Source organism: Onychostoma macrolepis, chromosome 13 (genome assembly GCF_012432095.1).
Source record: "Onychostoma macrolepis isolate SWU-2019 chromosome 13, ASM1243209v1, whole genome shotgun sequence".
Lineage (NCBI taxonomy): Eukaryota > Metazoa > Chordata > Actinopteri > Cypriniformes > Cyprinidae > Onychostoma > Onychostoma macrolepis.
In genome coordinates this window covers 24,503,381-24,522,762 of record NC_081167.1, presented here as the reverse complement: position 1 = coordinate 24,522,762, position 19,382 = coordinate 24,503,381, and the positions used below count along the sequence as shown (strand labels likewise).

At 35.9% G+C, this 19,382-nt stretch overlaps 2 protein-coding genes across 5 annotated transcripts in view; one reads left to right on the top strand and one right to left on the bottom strand.

Annotated features, from left to right (window-relative positions):
- col9a1b (collagen, type IX, alpha 1b) overlaps positions 1–5,484 on the top strand; it is a 33,241-nt gene extending 27,757 nt beyond the window's left edge. The window contains exon 39 of the mRNA XM_058795462.1: positions 77–5,484. Coding sequence (XP_058651445.1) covers positions 77–282 — 206 coding nt within the window. The 3' untranslated portion in view covers positions 283–5,484. The remainder of the gene's footprint in view (positions 1–76) is intronic.
- A 30-nt stretch (positions 5,485–5,514) lies between these two features.
- The window catches only part of LOC131551995 (collagen alpha-1(XIX) chain), a 164,239-nt gene continuing 150,371 nt past the window's right edge, over positions 5,515–19,382 (bottom strand). For all 4 annotated transcript variants that reach the window (XM_058795306.1, XM_058795307.1, XM_058795308.1 and 1 more), the window contains 6 exons: positions 16,385–16,429; positions 15,859–16,011; positions 12,287–12,353; positions 11,187–11,330; positions 7,935–8,012; positions 5,515–6,272 (listed from right to left, as the gene is read on the bottom strand). In XM_058795306.1, the coding sequence (XP_058651289.1) occupies positions 6,160–6,272; positions 7,935–8,012; positions 11,187–11,330; positions 12,287–12,353; positions 15,859–16,011; positions 16,385–16,429 (600 nt within the window). In that variant the 3' untranslated portion in view covers positions 5,515–6,159. The remainder of the gene's footprint in view (positions 6,273–7,934; positions 8,013–11,186; positions 11,331–12,286; positions 12,354–15,858; positions 16,012–16,384; positions 16,430–19,382) is intronic.

The following is a 19,382-nucleotide window of genomic DNA, read 5'->3' as shown; positions in this document are numbered from 1 at the left end:
TTTTGCAATCTAAATGAGAGATTTTAATGGGAAATGTGGTGAGCTTGAAGATGACTAACCTGTTTCTGTCTTGCAGGTGAACCTGGAAAACCAGGATATGGTCAAGATGGGCGTGATGGAGAACGGGGTCCACCTGGTGCCCCGGGTCAGCCGGGCGTTCCTGGACCTCCTGGTTCAGCCGGACCACCCGGTTACTGTGATCCTTCGGCCTGTAATCTGAGCGCAGGTGCCGCCCACCAGTCCCTCAAAGACTCTAGCATGAAGGGACCAGGCGGAAACTAAGAACCTCACTGTTTGGGACATTCAGAGAGACTCCGTTACAGCTCTGTGAAGAGCACAAAACGTTATCGCCTTTGCAGATAGTTTTACAGCTGTAATGCCTAAAACACTTTACCAACTTCCTGTGTACAGAAAATGGCAACATTTCTTGATCCAAACCAATTATCTTTTTTTTTTGCCCACCTCAAGTTATCTGCTGGTGCAAATGAACTTTCACAGAACTTATTGTCCATCTAATGTTCTCCTGAAAGCCATTTCCTGTAGGCTTTAGAAATGTTTTTTCTCAGCTCATACTAAATCTGCTCTAGGAAGTGAACAAACATCAATGTGGCCTTCAGACCGAAGGCCTTTTTAATTTCTGTGTGCCAAAGATAAAGCTGCCAGAAATATTGATGGTGCTGGAAGTTCATAACCGAAATGGCTGCCAGAGACCTGCTGTCCGAAACAAAAAGGAGAGAGGATATATATATATATATATATATATATATAGATATGCTGCAATGTATTCTGTACATCTATGTAAATGATTTAAATGTGGTTTTATAAGAAATTCACTCCCCCTGCTAAATAACATTGGTGTGATTTATTGTTCCAGGATTGTTGATGCATGGCCCTTTTGTGACATATACACACAAGAGAAATGCAGATGTGTCGTTTCATGGTATTTCTATTTATTTTACATAGGTGTTCGATGACGATGAAGTTTGTACAGAGATCCAAGGGAAACACATTTGAATAAATGTGATGTTTTTATATGAATTCAAAATAAATGGAGGTCTCAAACATTCTTATGCTTTTTCCCCTTTCAAGTAACGCTTCCTCGTTGAATAGCCCGACTGCACTTATCACAGCTTTTTCCACACTCTTTCCCACTTAAATAACTCATTACATGCCAGTGCACAAATGTTGGAACAAACACATTTCGATTGCTCTTTCAGTGCAGATGCTAATTTAGATATGCAGGCAAACCGAAGTCAGCAATTAATCAGAAACGAAATCAAGTGAGGGAGATGTTAAGAATTACATAAAATGTCATTCAGTTCAATTAAAAATTAAAACATCAGTCCAGACTAGAAAATGGTTAAGCATTAAGTTAATGCATGTTTAATTAATTTGAATGTTAATTAAAAAGAGAAATTTCATTAATATATAAAGTGGCCTCAAAGAGCATTTGGACGCTTTAGACATGCCATTGAACTAGAAAACAAACATTTCACAAAACAAAGTTATGTTTTAAACAATAATAATTTAAAGGAATAGTTCAGCCATGAAGAAGTGCTTAAAATGTACTAAATCCATGATGTAGATGAGTTTGTTTCTTCATCAGAACAAATTTGGAGAAGTTTAGCATTATATCACTTCCTCACCAATGGATCCTCTGCAGTGAATGGGTGCCGTCAGAATGATAGTCCAAACAGCTGATAAAAACATCACAATAATCTGAAGTGAAAAGCTGTGTGTTCTTAAACAAATGCATTTTAACTTTAAATCATCGCTCCTGGCCATAATAACACTTCCTCCATTAAAAAAAGTAATTCCTATCTTGTCAGCTCACATCAAAAAATCTACCAACACTTTTAGAACCGTTTTAGACTGTTCTTGCCTTCATATCTCTCTCCTGATTCAGACGAGACAACTTTTTCCCAGAAGAAAGCAATATTATTGATAGAGGACTAAAAAAAAAAGTCATAATGATGGATATTTATTACATTTAGCTTTTCAATTCACAAGACATTAACTGAAGGATCATGTAGATAACATTGTGGCGTTTTTATCAGCTGTTTGTACTCTCATTCTGACGGCACCCATTCACTGCAAAGGATCCACTGGTGAGCAAGTGTTGCTAAATTTCTCCAAATCTGTTGTGATGAAGAAAAACACCTATATCTTAGATGGCCTGAAATTCAACACTTTTATTTTTATTTCTGTTTTTAAGCAAATGTTCATTTTTGGGGGCACTATTCCTTTAAGTGCCCAAATTCTTTCTGAGGCCACTGGTCATATTCATATCTAATGCACTCAACAATCTAAACAACAACAATGTAAGTGGAATGCTGAAAGACTGAACTTGAGCATCCTAAAAACACAAATCTAATGCATATTGCAATTTGGCATAGAGTCACACAAGCATGAGAAACACCTAATACAGTTAAATTAATATTCACAAATATTATACATCACACAACAAAAAAGTACAAACATTTCTCAAATCAGGTATCTAACTCTAAAATAACAGTAATGAACCAAACGTGTTAGTACATTCATAGTTTAATCTACAACAGTATCCAATGGCAATAGTTCTCAACTTTTTCCTACCATTTAAACCGAACTCCATGCTTATATTGTCTCTCATAAAGTATATATTGATTGACCACATTTCACAATGGATTGTGTCATTAAGTCAGAAAAATACAGTTGCATATTGAGAGACACGCAAGACACTACTGTTTCACAAAGAATGTTAAATTAAATACATTTATTAAAACAATGTACAATTATATAAATATGCAAACCAAATGCATTTACACAAGCACAAAAAAGGCAAAGGAACTGACAAAGAATGTGTGGTACTGTATCTGACCACGATGAGCATTCATTCTATCGAGAACAGAACCATATTGAAATAGAATCATCTTCCAGATATTCCATCAGGTGATGCAATGCATATCAGGTAGATGTGGTGTTTTGTCTTAAGACTGTCCTTCAAGTAAGTCCACAGGTTTAGCCCTTGAGAAGAATATTGTATCCATGCTACATGTCATTAATAGCCCATTTCTGTAAATTAAACATCTATGGTTGACAAAAAAACAACAACACGTATCTCTCATGATAAATAAAACTGATAAAGCAAGTTAACTGTACTAATATAAAGGAGACAAAGCCGTGCCGACTCTGAGATGTTTACTTGGAAGGATTCTCTCTAATGTGTGTTAAGCACAAGCAGTTCAACGATCTCTCACAAGAGTCTTATGTCCTGAACCATCAAAAAAAAAAAAAGAATAAGAATTTTAACTCTCAGCAGAGGTAATATGGTACATTACATATAAAAATAAGAAGCATGAAATTAATAAGTAAAAAAGCAAAAAACCTATTAAGGGTTTGCTTTGTCACACTTAACCGTTGGTGCAATAGAAAAGAAAGAAAGATTTCTGCAGTTCTTAAAAGTCTTAATTTGACCTTCCACAAATTGAGGCCTAAAAAAATCATCAAGTCATGGCTTTAAATTTGACCAGCTTGAAAAAATCTATATCTTCCTCAGAATTTTTGTTTTTATTTCCAAAACAAATATTTAAACATCTCAAACCAAGATATATTACTTTGGATGAAAACTGAACATATCAAGTTTTGTTTCCTGAGAAACGGAACTAAAAATTGTGACTTTATGCTTAAAGGGTTACAATGAAAATTTTGTCATTAATCACTTACTCCCTTCTTTGCACAGAAAAAGTGTTCTCGGTGCTTCATTAAATTCAGATTGAACCACTGATGGCAGATGGATTATTTTGATGATGCTTTTCATACTTTTCTGGGCCTTAAGTGCCATTTACTTGGCAGTCAATGGGACAGTCACAAACCTCCCGGTTTTCATCCAAAATATCTTAAATTGTGTTCCAAAGACAAACAAAGCTTTTATGGGTTTGGAACGACATGGGGGTAAGTGATTTATGACAAAATTTTAATCTTGGGGTGGAGTAACCCTTTAAAACTGGAACAAACATCTGTCACTGGGGAGTGAAAACTTGTTTTTCCCTTTCAATTAAGTTTTTCAGATTTTTTTTTCAGAGCCCACTGGCAGTTATTGTTCTTGTTTTAATGATGAATTAAATTCTTTCGGATCAATTTCTCATAAAACAAGCCTTCTTATTTTATGTAATTTCGCTTGTCACTTACTGTAAATCATCTTTAGACATTTGCACTGAAAATCCCAACAAAAATACTTTCTGCAGTGTGATCAGAAGATAAAGTAAAATATTCAGTAGCAGAGGTATTCAAGCCATAAGCTTTTGCTTGTTTTTGTAAAATGAATTAAAAATAATGGAGATCTGTTAAAAGTTGTAATGCCAAACTTTGCTAATACAAAACAATATTGACATACTGTGTTCCATTCAATTTATTTACTTGGTCTTAAATTTACCTTCATAAAAACCGCAGAAACCCTAGGAGAAAAGAAGGAAAGAGAGAAAGCTGTAATGGAGGAGACTGGGAAGACTGAGATGAAAGAGAAAGCAGCACAAACGCACCAAAAGCAGAACGTCACAAAACTGTCATCCGCCCACATGACTCCAGCAACCTTCATCTTCACAACAGAGGCAGATGGATGAAGTCAATGTGCCTTCAGGAAATCTCATCTTACTGATGCTGGATCAAGATATTACAGATATCTATAAAATAAATAAAAAACTCAATCCAGACTGCAATCCTAAAATTGTACACAAATAAATAAAGGAACTAAATTACACAGAAACATGGTCTTAAGACACATTGCTGCCCATGAAAAGTAAAATATACAAAGTTTGATGTTAACTGGCTTGCCATTCGTTAAACTGTGAATATGAAACTGACAAAGATGTCATCTTATAAAAATATTCAAGTAACATGGAAGGATGCTTTCAATACAAAGCAAAAGAAATTAGAGATAAATATATTCAAATGCAAATAAAAAGCACTCCACATCTTTTCTTTGGAAAAACAAACCAGGTACACAACCAAATATACATACAACACCAGTATGAAGGTGTTCAAACAGTCAGAAAAAGGAACAGCGCTTATTTTCCTGTAAACAATTAAAGCTTATTAATATCATGAACAGTTTTCACCTCTCCAGCACTGGCCAACACAGCAAAATCAATACAATTATTTATTTTATCATTCTTTGCTGTGCTTGATCAAAACCTAACATAAAATTCTGATGATCTGGGATTCAAAATCTATATAACATGGAACTTAACCAAGTTTTACGATTTGGAAATAAAGACTAAATGAACAAGAAACGATTAAGAGATATTTTGCATTTTAATTTGTCTTTATAATTGTTCTAATTGAGTTATGCTGATTAGATAATTTGTAATTAAAATATTAATAATTATTAAATAAATAATAGAATAAATACTACAGTACAAAACAATAAATGAAAATTTAACATTATTATTTTTACAATTTATTTACTATGAATCATTAAATTGAAATATTTAATTGATTATAATTTTACTAGTGGTCTCACATGTTTTAATGCATATATATATATATATATATATATATATATATATATATATATATATATATATATATATATATATATATATATGCATCCGAGGTGATAATCATGACAATAACTCCCTTCTCAAGCAATGTTCCTCCTGCAGGGCTGGAAAGTACACTTATTTCAATATTTTTCAAAATTAAATGTTTGAAAAACAATTGCAATGTCTGTTATTTACATTAACTTAATATTTGTTAACGCACTCATTTTCTATTTTAGATTGCATAGAGCCATCACAATTTAATCAAAACGCAACTTCACAACAGCTTGAGGAAAATAAGCAAATGTAAATTCTCATTCCACCTGCATTCGCCATGACCATGCCGCCTCAGATAAACCTGTCCGGTGTGATTAGTGTAATGATGAGATTTGAATTCTCATGTCATACCCACAAAACACGGGAAATGAGTAAATGCATTGGTCACAAATATGGGAAATGAAACAGAGATAAATGATGAATTGACATCACAGGTAATGGCTGCTCTGTGGGGAGGTTTGCGTGTTTCTTCTCCTCCAGCAGGGATCCTATGTTTGTTTAAATAGGATTTAATGCTTGCGTAGATGAGCTGGTTCACAGGTTTTCAGGATCTAATCAGGTTTTGAAGAGGATGCGCCAGATTCTATCCGTCCCGTCTGCCGTAAGGATGGAAGCAGTCACCGGGGTTACATCTTCCCTCTGGACCTTGGGGCCCCGGAGCACCTTTGGGACCCTGGAAACCTATTCCGGATGAGCCTGTAGACAAATCAAGAACGGGTAGTAAATACCAGAATAAACTCGATTTTTGGATTTCCTGAGGAAAATGCCTGTGTGAATCGTGACACTGAGGTGTTGCTAGGGTGTTGCTATGCAGTTGCTGGTTTTCTAGTGATTTCTATGAGCAGTAATAACAGTGATAATGATGTTTGCCTTTGCAAACATTGTTATTTAAAGGCACTTTTACCATAGAGTGATCACGACAAAATAGTGCAGTATATAAACACAATAAAACTTCTTTTTATGGGCTTGTTACCCTTTAACTGCAGCGTATGAGAGAAAGAGAGAAATCAGAGCATACGCTGATAACAGTGTGCTGTGCAATTATAAAGAACCCCCAGTTAAAGTCTCTTTTGTATTTTTTTCATTTGAAGAACAATCAGTGAGCACTTTGTACCTCTATAAAAGAGCCGTTCATTAAAGAATGCCATAGTCATTAGTTTAGTTTGGTGCCATTATCTGCCTGTGCTTTTAAAACGTAAAACATTAAAGCACCAATTTAAATAATTGCTGCTTATCTGTGTGTTGCAGAATTCAAGAGTGCGTAAAGTGCAAAGAACGGCCATCCCAGAAATGTATTTATCAGCACAGAGGGCCTTTCTGGACCTCAGCAAAAACACAAAGCAAGGTTATCCTATATTGTTCTACATGAGTTTGATCTAGCCTGTCCATCTATACAATTCAAAAAACACATGCTATTATATGACAGATAACGTACCTCTCACTTTTAAAAGCAACAACAAAATCCTTTGTTTCTCTCATTACGCGGTGTGTCACGGCTCATGTATTAAAGGAATATTCTGGGTTAAATCTTAAGGTCCATTGGTAGTATCTAAGGCATGCTGTCCAAAAATAATTAAATTTGCTCCCCATTTTGTAAAAACAAAGCTATTATGTGGAAACCGATAGGACAGGGTTCCTCAAAGCTTTCCCTGGAGGGCCAATCTGCCGCAGAGTTTAGCTCCAACCCTGATCAAACTCACCTACCTGTGATTTTCTAATGTTCTTGAAGACACTGATTAGCATGCTCAGGTGTGTTTGATTAGGGTTAGAGCTAAACTCTGCATGAAAGTGGACCTCGTGGGCCAGATTTGAGGATCCCTGCTATAGGGAAAGACACCATGAAAAGTTTAGAGCTAAAATACAAAGGACTTTTGGAAAAGTTTGGGGTCGATAAGATTTGTAAGCTCACCAAGGCTGCATTTATTTACAAAAATGCAATAAAAACACCAATACTGTGAAATATTATTACAATTTAAAATAGCTGTTTTTATCTGAATATATTTTAAAATGTAATTTATTCTTGTGATGGCAAAGCTGAATTTTCAGCAGCCATTAATCTAGTCTTTAGTGTCACACGATCCTTCAGAAATAATTTTAATATAATGATTTGGAACTTGAAAAATGGAACTTGGAAAATGATTTTTGTTAAAAACCATGATACTTCAATTTCAGGATTCTTTGATGAAGAGAAAGTTGAAAAGAACAACATTTATTTGAAATATAAATCTTTATATAAATGATTGTGTCATTTTTGATCAATTTGTATTAAAAAAAAAAAAACATATATTTTCTGCGGTAAATAAAATACACATCACAGACAGATAGTCAACAAACTTTAAAATGTTCATCCAGAATTACCTGGTGGGCCAGTGGGGCCTGGAGCTCCTGGAAGTCCCAAGCCCAATTGACCCCGTTCCCCTTTCTGCCCTCGATACCCTGCAGAGGTAAAACACACAAAAACCCAATCTCAGTTATCCTTTATAAAATCTATCTATGCGGGAGTGATTATGAGAAGGGGAGAGAGTGATGGTCATGAAACGATTTCATTATAATTCTTTGCACTGTATTCCATTATTATCATCTTTCACAGGCAGAATTTAGCATCACTACACTAATGAATTAGTACTTTGTTAAATGAATAATCATTGACATATCTTAACAGTTTCTAGTTTCGGTTCATTTCAGGCTTTGCATTTCCATAAAAGCATGGCCTTCAAAAAAGTACCAGGTGGAAATGGTACAGAAGGCCCTGTCCAAATCTTCCATATTACACAACTAGTCTCAGATCCTTCAAAACTCAGACAGTTTTCTAAGCCCTTCAGGAGTAATGACAAATCCATCTATCAGAAACACGCTTTCAAAGTATTTAAAGAGCACCACAAATGCTGACAGTGCTGGACGGCATGTCACACGCAGCGAGCAGGCAAACCAACAAACAAAAACGCATTAGCTGATGCTGATCTTTCAGTCTTGTTTTCACACACGCAGTAAGAAACCAATCTTAAGATCATCTTTATAATGGCATGCAGAAAACTGCCTCCAGTCAAAATACACATGCATTAGTGATGCGTTTCCTCTGAGGCAGACCGGGTCTAGCCTGCAAGAGAAACACTGCAGGAGTTAATAAACAAGAAAATACCCAAGAGATGCCAAATAATGCAGCAATTGTCAGTGTCACCAGTACCAGTTTTTACATGTGCAACTTACACAAGCAAACACACTAACTGACTAACTAACTTTAGTGTGTTCGGACACCTTCAGATGCATTCATCCAATGCAATGGCATTCCACGGAAGGACGGCACTCTACCTGCGGCATCACATCATGGCTTCCTGTGGCCGCTCACAATCGCTGCATTACCACCCCTGCTTGAGGGGGAGTTCATACTGCACAGTTATAACAGGAAAAAAAAAAAAGCGGCAGGGGGAGCTGCAATACAATACTAGCGAAATGCAGCCAGCAGCAACATCTACAAACGGTCATCTTTCTAAGATCTTACATTTAAAATCATTTTTCATACTCAGAAAAAAAGGACTACTAAACCTTGTGGAGGAAGAAAAATGAGAACGAAAACATGAAATATTACATAGAAATATATTTACATTTAATTAATCTTAAAACGGCTTTGTATTTCCATAAGATTTGCAAGATTTGCTCAAAGAAACCAGCAGTAAATTTTAAAAAATCTTTAAAAATGTTGTATTGAGATTATCAAAATCCTGGTACATTTCTCTGCATAAAATTACATTATTTGACATTCATATAATATTGCACACACAGCATAAGTAGTATAATTGGGTATGTTCTTGGCATGCAGGAAAATATAGCTTAAAATATGAATTAGATACATTTTAATGAAACCAAGTTAGAGGATTTCATCACCCTAGAAGATTTAAATACAAAAAGCTACAAAGGGATTAAAAAATGTTATCCCAAAAAAATTGTTACACAAAAGCATGGCTGATTACACTCCGTAAAACAGTTGCATAAGTAGTTTTAGATGTTATGATGTTATTTGACTCTCAAATTGCATGAACCATATATATGTGGTTCATGAGCTCAAGAAACATCAAACTCGATACAGTTAATCGTTTCATTTTAAGAACACTTTTGAAATAAAAATGAATAAGTAAAGCTAAACGGCACAAAAATCACATAAAGCATTTAAATTCAACACCAACATTTGGAAGCGTTTTCGAGCAAAACCACCTCTTTTGTGTCACAAGAGAGGATACAAAGACATATTAACGTTGCCAATTCTCATTTAGTTTATCTCGCAAGAAAACTGCCCCGAGTGGAATTAATGTGACTCAGACGTATAAAGCGATCGAGATTGCAGAGATATTTTTCTTCATAAACTATTCATTTTAGCATATCACGTGAAATAAAAAAGTGGTTAAATTGAGGATTCCAAAGGAGGACAGACTCCAGCGGAGGATGACGAAAAATAATGAGGAAATATTACCCGCAAACTTCGTCATCAACATCTGACAAATTAAAAAAAACAAAAACTGCTTAATTTCTGATTTGGCAGGAGTTTAAAATTCCCATTTTTAATTTCCTCCTGATACCAGCAATCTCCAAAGCACAATCTACAGTAAAACGTGCCACATAACACAAATAAACAAAAAGTGATACAAAGTGGCTTTTCAGAGTTTCACCTGCTGTTGAAATAATGTAAATACAATGTTCAAAAACATAACATATGTACACACACTCAAAAGCATGTGTTTACTTTGCATGGACGTCACTAATTAGAGTTCAAATGTACACAACATAGTCTTAATCTTGAAAAAACATCATGTCCTAAGTGTTAAGGGTCCTTAAGAAGCAGAACCGAACTGCAAGTCATTATTGATGAGAAACGCTAGAGGAGCAGTACGTTAGTTGCCAGTCTTTGATGAATGTTCAGAATTGCTTATTTTCTCACTCCCCTTCGTTTTTTTTTTTTGGCTGGGCTTAATCCAACAAAGTGAGATATTGCGTGGCTTTTTCCATCTGCTCACTTCTTCTCTTTATCTTTTTGCTCTCACAAGTCTGTCCAGGCCGATATTACATTCTCCTATTCTGGGTCGGTTCTTCATCCGTCTTCATATGTCCCGCCAGGCTCTCGGCACCATATGCCACTTTGTCATGCAGCTATCTGCTTTCTTTCTTGTCTGACGTAGCTAGCAAGATTCCTGTGAACGTCTTACACCCAATATCGCAATCAGCGGCCATTTTGCATGCCTTTAGTGAGGACGGTCTTGCTCATTTTCTAGTTTTCTGAGCTAGATTACTTTGAACTTGAGGTTCAAAGCTCGACTCGGCCAAAAGAGCAAAATGACTTCAACCTGCTCAGTTCAGTGTAACTCAATCAATCTGAGGAGAAACTAAATCTAACTAAAATTACATACATATAAACACACTATTTTCCACCAAGAGAGAGAAAAAAAACTGGAATCCTTGAGAAGCAAGCAAAAAAACTTAGCTTAATACTGGGGAAACAGATGAGTCACATAAATAAAATCACAGTCTTGTGCATCTGTGTTTTTGTGAGAGACGAGACCATCGTAGGAGCACCATAAAGAGGTCTGTACCATGTTTAGTCTTTCGGATTTTGGCTCCTACCTTGGGGACCTGGAGGTCCTGGCTCTCCGGGGGGTCCTGGGGAGCCATCATTACCGGGTGGCCCTGGAGGGCCTTGTCGACCCTGTGCTGCTAATATAGCTGCTGGTGTCTTCTGTAGCGAAGCGTGACTGTCTGAAAACCTCTCTGAAAAAAAGCAGAATTAAAAATGTGAATTACACTACTATTGTATACATAACTGTTAGTTAACAAAATTTCAATTTGTCCCTCAGTTTGAAAAAAAAAAAAAAAAAAGAAGAAGAAAATAATTAAATATAATGTCAGAGCTGAGCTGTCAGTTAACAAAATAATGATTTGTCCCTTAGAAAATAAAATAAAATAAAAGTTCCCATTTTTGGGGCCCTTTGGTAAAGAGCTCATTTCTGTTAATGCTGACATCCATCCATCCATCCATCCATCCATCCATCCATCCATCCATCCATCCATCCATCTATCTATCTATCTATCTATCTATCTATCTATCTATCTATCTATCTATCTATCTATCAAGCAGAATTAAGAATCTGAATTACATTACTATTGCATATTATAAAATCATAGAACAGAGCTGTTAACAACATTTCAGTTTGCCCCTCAGTTTGCAAAAAATATAATAATACAATAGAATCAAATATAAATATTGTATTATTCAAATAGAATAATACAAATAAATATAATGTCAGAACAGAGCAGTTAATAAAATAAAAATAAATTAAAATCCATCTATCCTATATCTCGGGTTTGTCCTTCAGTTTGTAAAATGAAACAGGGAAAAAAAGTAAATTAATTAAATTAATGAAAAAATTGAATAAATTATATTAAAAATGGTAAAAAGTCTAAGGTCATTTTTGTGGCAGTGGACAATAAAACACAAGCTGGTAACACATTAGAGGTCACTACACAATCTTAAACTGTTCTTATTTTTGGAGTCCTCTGGAAAAGAGCTTATTTGCAATCTTTTGTCTTTTAAATGTCTTACAAAGTTTTTCACACACACACACACACACACACAGACACACAAAAAACTGAAAGCTTAAAAAAAAAATTCCTCATCTACTGGTGGAGACCACAACAAAACATTTCAGCAGCAGCAGATGATGTACCTTCAAATACACGCAATACTTCATTTCGGATGAATGTTTTAATTTCCTCCAAGGCAGCTGTATCACCCTGCAAGAAGAAATGAAAGGGGAAAAAAAGAAGGCAGAGAGGGAAAACAAACATCAGCACAACATGATTTGCAGATTAAAAAGTGCAGCTACAAAATGGCAGCAATTCATGTTTTATTCATGCTGAGAAATGTTGGAGTTTCTCAGAGATAAAGGGATGGATGACACATAATGGCGTAATCACCATCTCTCCTCAAAGCATCCTGCCGTTCGTGATCACTGCTCAGCACAGGAGGAGGCCGGAATTTTGAACATCTCGTAGGAAAACAAACTGCTTCCTTCCAATCAAAACCATACCTTTCACAGTTCAAGGCCATTCTGTCAAACGCTCAGAGGCCCCTGCGATGCTCTGTGCCTCGGGCTCACATCCCTCACCTGAACACTTGTGGAGGGTTAAAAGAAAATGGGCTAATGCATATTCAGAGTGTGGAGATTCAGCGATCAGTCTAAAAGCCCTTTAACATGACTCGTGTCAGGGCCTTAACATACCTAATAACACAAGCGTCATTCGTCAATTTGACATCCACATAAAAAGCTTTGCAGACAGTGTCACGAAAGGCAACTTTACAAGGTTGCTAGGTAGCAACACAGTGCATAATGTACAGAAAAAGTGAAAGCAAATGATTGCATCCATTTAAACTTGGAACAAAAAGTCCCAACGGTTGCTTTGAAATGGTCTTGGTGAATCTAGCATCATTTTCTGTTTGTAAACAACTAAATGTTGTTATTCACTGAGGAAAAAAAAAACTCTGCACTGCTTATCTTGGCACTTTCATAAAACTTTGAGAAAGCTGTGATGTTTGATTCATGAAATAAAAGGTACTTTTGAGTCAGATCTTTTCAATGATTCAGTTTATCCAGTTATCCAATAATTAATGATCATGACTCAAAATTGTGTCTGTTCCTCACAGAAAGTTGTCATACACTACTTTTTAAAAGCTTGGTGTTGGTAAGGTTTGCTAACGTTTAAAAAAATTTAATTAAAAAAAGAATACTCTTACGCTCACCAAGGCTGCACTTATTTGTTCAAAAATACAATGAATTTTCAGCATCATTACTCCAGTCTTCAGTGTCACATGATCCTTCACAAATCATTCTTAATTGGCTGATTTGGTGTTAAAGAAACATTTATTTTTATTTTCAGTGTTGAAAATGATCATGCTGATTTATATTTCCAGGATTCCTTGATGAATATAAAGTTAAAAAGAACAAAATTTTTTAATTTAAAAAAAAAAAAGTATTTTGTGACATTATAAATGTCTTTTCTGTCACTTTTGACCAATTTAATGCATCCTTGGTGAATAACATGTTTAATTCATTTTTACTCACCCTAAACTCATAAATACAAGCATATAATGACTATTTTTATGCAATTTTTATTGCACTTTTGTGTTCTTTTTGAAGTTTGACAGCCCTAGTTATCATTTACTTTCGTTATACGAAAATTCAGCTACTGTGTCCAACAGAAGAAAGTCTGTCATACTGGAACAACATGATTTCATTTTTGGGTGAAATATCCCTTTTAAATTCCATAAAAAAACTGTCATCCTTCAAAGAGCATTAAGGGCTAGTTCACCCAAACAGTTGATGATAGGCATTGACTCCATAACATAAAAGTCAATGGCTATCTGGCTATAACTGTTTGATTACCAACATTCTTCAAAAATATCACCTTTTGTGTTCAAAATAAAAAAAGAAAGTCATAGTTTTAGGTTTGGAACAAATTGAGGGTTAGTAAATGATGACAGAATGTTAATTTTTGAGTGAACTATCCCTTTAATGTTTGTAGTTCTGTCTGTGAGTGTGGTTTTGTGCAGAGCTCCTGCCTCTATTATATCCTTCCACCCCCCCGCGATACACACAATACACTCCTAATGGTCCCCTCCTGAGTGACATGGCTGTGAGTTTGTTTGATTGGGAGTGAGAGCATTGGATATAGGCCTCACAGCGGGCGGCTCATTGCTGCAGACTGTGCTTTTCAGAGGCTGATGGGTTTGCGAACATGTGTGGGTAATTATTGTTATGCAGAGCTCCTAATTATTTATTCTGGAGTGTTCACGCGTGTGTTATGCACAACAAAGCAATCAATGACGGTTGCCCTCTGAATAGCGTGGGGCGACCTGCGGTTATGGATTCGGGACGGGGGCCAGGAGGCTGGTGCAGATTGGGAGAAAGCCAGCAACTGGATCTTTACGGAGGTCAAAGATGTGCTCCACCTCCAGAGGAGTATGCAGTCACTGTAATCTGTAAAAGGTTCACGCTGACAGTGATTTTATTGCTGGAGGTTATCGAGTGGCTGTACAGTTGACTGTAGTGGGTGTTCATGCTGCTGAAGGCCCTATACGGTTTATTTGATTGGCTGAATGGCTGTGCCACTGACTGTGCTCCTGAAAATCTGATCTCAAATGGGCTGTACTGTTTGACACGGAGTCCGTTTTCTTTACACAAAATATTTATGCTCATGTACTGCTGATGTTGCTTCAAATTGCTTCAACAGTCAACTTGCACTGCAAACCAATGATTGCCGGTTGGTTTATTGCTGTAAATCCCTGTTGGTGTGAACGTTCTTTAACCCTGTAAAGCCTGACACATACATTTATGAAATAATAGTCAGATAAATTGTAATTATTTTCTTTTAAACCAAAACCATTGAAACTTTCAACAAATTATGTTCACATTTAATTTGAACAAATCTTTAAATAAATATACTTAAATCGGTTCTATGACATTTAATACACACATCAAGATTTTAAGAATGTTTGAAATTATAAATATTACCAGTATTAATACTGCCTATATTAAGTTGCCAGTAAGATAATTCAGAGTTTTTGAATGAAGTCTCTTATTCTCACCAAGGCTGCATTTATTTGATAAAAAATACAGTAAAACAGCAAGATTGTTATATATGATCATAATTTAAAATAACTGTTTTCTATTTTAATATATTAGAAAATGTGATTTATTCCTATGATGGAAAAAGTTGAATTTTCAGCAGCCATTACACCAGTTTTCAGTGTCATGTGATCCTTCAGAAATCATAGAAGAAGAAAAAAAATCATTATGCTTATTTGGTGCTCAAGTAACATCATATTTTCTATATTGAAAATGATTGTGCTGCTTAATATTTTTGTGGAAATTGTGATACATTTTTTCAGGATCCTTTGAAAAATAGAAAATTCAAAAGAACATAATTGAATTAGTACAAATATATAATGTTACAAAATATTTTTGTCACTTTTGATAATTTAATTTGTCCTTTTTGAAAGAAACTAACACTTTTACTCAGAAAAATACAAAAAAATAAAAATAAATAAATCTTACTGACCCTCAACTTTTAAATGCTAGTGTATATATGTTGGTCTCAGTATTAGCAGGCCTGAAGAAAACCAATCCAACCTCAAATTTTTCTGTATGTGTGGTGAAGTCAAAATGGAAAGCCTTTTAGAGCAGTGATTTAACAGATACTACATTCTCTCTATGGCTTGTATTGAGGATTATTTACATACCAACAGGTTGACGGTCCCTGGTGTTGTTAAAGATCCAGGTGTGCCTGGTTCTCCTTTCTGTCCAGGCTGCCCCTGAGGACCAATGATCCCTCTTTCTCCAGATTTGCCTCTTTCTCCCTGTACTCCTCTCTCTCCTGGAATCCCTGGATCTCCCTGCAAAGGCAACACCAGAATATAAATAGCAGAATCTAAAAAACACAAGCTGGCTACTGTGAGCTCCCTCAACTTCAATTGATAATAGCACCTGGCTGTATTACATTCAATGCACCATATAACTAATCAAAACTACTACATGGAGATTAGAGATTTGTAGTCATTAATACAGTAACACTACTTTTTTTGTTTGTTTTTGGATTATTGGTATGTTTAATGATATGCTTTCTTCTTTCTATTTCTCCTTTTATAGCTTTCTTGTCACAATAACAAAATGGTTTCTTTCATGCTGTTTACACAACAGTGACAGTGATTGTCACACTGACCCTTTAGTAGTGCATGTAATCCATCAAAACAAAATATGAAATCTCACCCGTTCTCCTTTAGTACCTCTGTCTCCAAGTCTGCCTGTGGCTCCCTGTGAAAATACATGAAAGAGAAATCTAAGAAACGAAGGAAAAAAAGCATACAAGTATACAAGTATGTGTGTGTGTGTGTGTGTGTGTGTGTGTGTGTATGTGTGTATATATATATATATATATATATATATATATATATATATATATGTATATATGTATATATACACACATACATAGGTGCATCTCAATAAATTAGAATGTCGTGGAAAACTTGCACACAGACTGAAGTAGTTTAAGTCTTTGGTTCTTTTAATTGTGATGATTTTGGCTCACATTTAACAAAACCCCACCAATTCATCTCAACAAATTAGAATATGGTGACATGCCAATCAGCTAATCAACGCAGAACACCTGCAAAGTTTTCCTGAGCCTTCAAAATGGTCTCTCAGTTTGGTTCACTAGGCTACACAATCATGGGGTAGACTGCTGATCTGACAGTTGTCCAGAAGACAATCATTGAAACCCTTCACAAGGAGGGTAAGCCACAAACATTCATTTCCAAAGAAGCTGGCTGTTCACAGAGTGCTGTATCCAAGCATGTTAACAGAAAATTGATTGGAAGGAAAAAGTGTGGAAGAAAAAGATGCACAACCAACCGAGAGAACCGCAGCCTTATGAGGATTGTCAAGCAAATTCGATTCAAGAATTTGGGTGAACTTCACAAGGAATGGACTGAGGCTGGGGTCAAGGCATCAAGAGCCACCACACACAGACGTGTCAAGGAATTTGGCTACAGTTGTTGTATTCCTCTTGTTAAGCCACTCCTGAACCACAGACAACGTCAGAGGCGTCTTACCTGAGCTAAGGAGAAGAAGAACTGGACTGTTGCCCAGTGGTCCAAAGTCCTCTTTTCAGATGAGAGCAAGTTTTGTATTTCATTTGGAAACCGAGGTCCTAGAGTCTGGAGGAAGGGTGGAGAAGCTCATAGCCCAAGTTGCTTGAAGTCCAGTGTTAAGTTTCCACAGTCTGTGATGATTTGGGGTGCAATGTCATCTGCTGGTGTTGGTCCATTGTGTTTTTTTGAAAACCAAAGTCACTGCACCCGTTTACCAAGAAATTTTGGAGCACTTCATGCTTCCTTCTGCTGACCAGCTTTTTAAGATGCTGATTTCATTTTCCAGCAGGATTTGGCACCTGCCCACACTGCCAAAAGCACCAAAAGTTGGTTAAATGACCATGGTGTTGGTGTGCTTGACTGGCCAGCAAACTCACCAGACCTGAACCCCATAGAGAATCTATGGGGTATTGTCAAGAGGAAAATGAGAAACAAGAGACCAAAAAATGCAGATGAGCTGAAGGCCACTGTCAAAGAAACCTGGGCTTCCATACCACGTCAGCAGTGCCACAAACTGATCACCTCCATGCCACGCCGAATTGAGGCAGTAATTAAAGCAAAAGGAGCCCCTAACAAGTATTGAGTACATATACAGTAAATTAACATACTTTCCAGAAGGCCAACAATTCACTAAAAATGTTTTTTTTTATTGGTCTTATGAAGTATTCTAATTTGTTGAGATAGTGAATTGGTGGGTTTTTGTTAAATGTGAGCCAAAATCATCACAATTAAAAGAACCAAAGACTTAAACTACTTCAGTCTGTGTGCATTGAATTTATTTAATACACAAATTTCACAATTTGAGGTGAATTACTGAAATAAATGAACTTTTCCACGACATTCTAATTTATTGAGATGCACCTGTATATACATACATTCATGGCCAAAAATATCGGCACCCTTGGTAAATATGATCAAAGAAGGCTGTGAAAATTAATCTGCATTGTTAATCCTTTTGATCTTTTATTTAAAAAATTCACAAAAATCTAACCTTTCATTGGATATTAAGAATTTAAAATGGGGGGAAATATCATTATGAAATAAATGTTTTTCTCAAATACACGTCGGACACAATTATTGGCACCCCTAGAAATTCTTATGAGTAAAATATCTCTGAAGTATATTCCCATTCATATTCACAATTTTGAGCACTCCAGGGTGATTATGAACATGAAATTATCCAGCTATGGCTTCCTGTTTCACAGAAATATAAATAGGAGGGAAAACAAAGCCCAAATTCCCTTAATCATCCATCACAATGAGAAAAACCAAAGAATATATTTCTGATGTGCAGCAAAAGATAACTGAGCTTCAAAAATTAGTGAAATGGCTTTAAGAAAAGAGCTAGAGCAGTGAAAATTCACATTTCCACCATCAGGGCAATAATTAAGAATTTCCAATCAACATAAAATGTTACGAAACTGCCTGGAAGAGGATGTGTGTCTATATCATCCTAATGCACAGTGAGAAGGAGAGTTTGAGTGGCTAAAGACTCTCCAAGAACCACAGCTGGAGAATTGCAGAAAATAGTTGAGTATCAGGGTCATAAAACCTTTTTAAAAATGTCAAACAGCACCTACATCACCACATGTTGTTTGGGAGGGTTTCAAGAAAAATTCTCCTCGCTCATCCAAAAACAAACTCCAGCATATTCAGTTATCAGACACGACTGGAACTTCAAATGGGACTGGCTTCTATGGTCAGATGAAACTAAAAAATTAGCTTTTTAGCAGCAAACACTCAAGATGGGTTTGGTGAACACAGGGATAAAAAGTACCCCATGTGTACAATGAAATACACTGGTGTATTTTTTATGTTGTGGGTCTACATTTCTGCTGGAGGTCCTGGACGTCTTGTTTAGACACATGGCATCATGGATTCTATCAAATACCAACAGATAAAAAAATCAATAAGTGACTGACTCTGTTAGAAATCTTATAATGGGCTATGTTTGAATCTTCCAACCGTAAAATAATCCAAACACAAACCTCAAAAACACAAAAATGGGTCACTGAGCACAAAACCAAGCTTCTGCTGGCCATTCCAGTCCTCTGACCTGAACCCTATAGAAAATGAGTGGTGAACTGAAGAGAAGAAGCACCAACATGGAGCTGGGA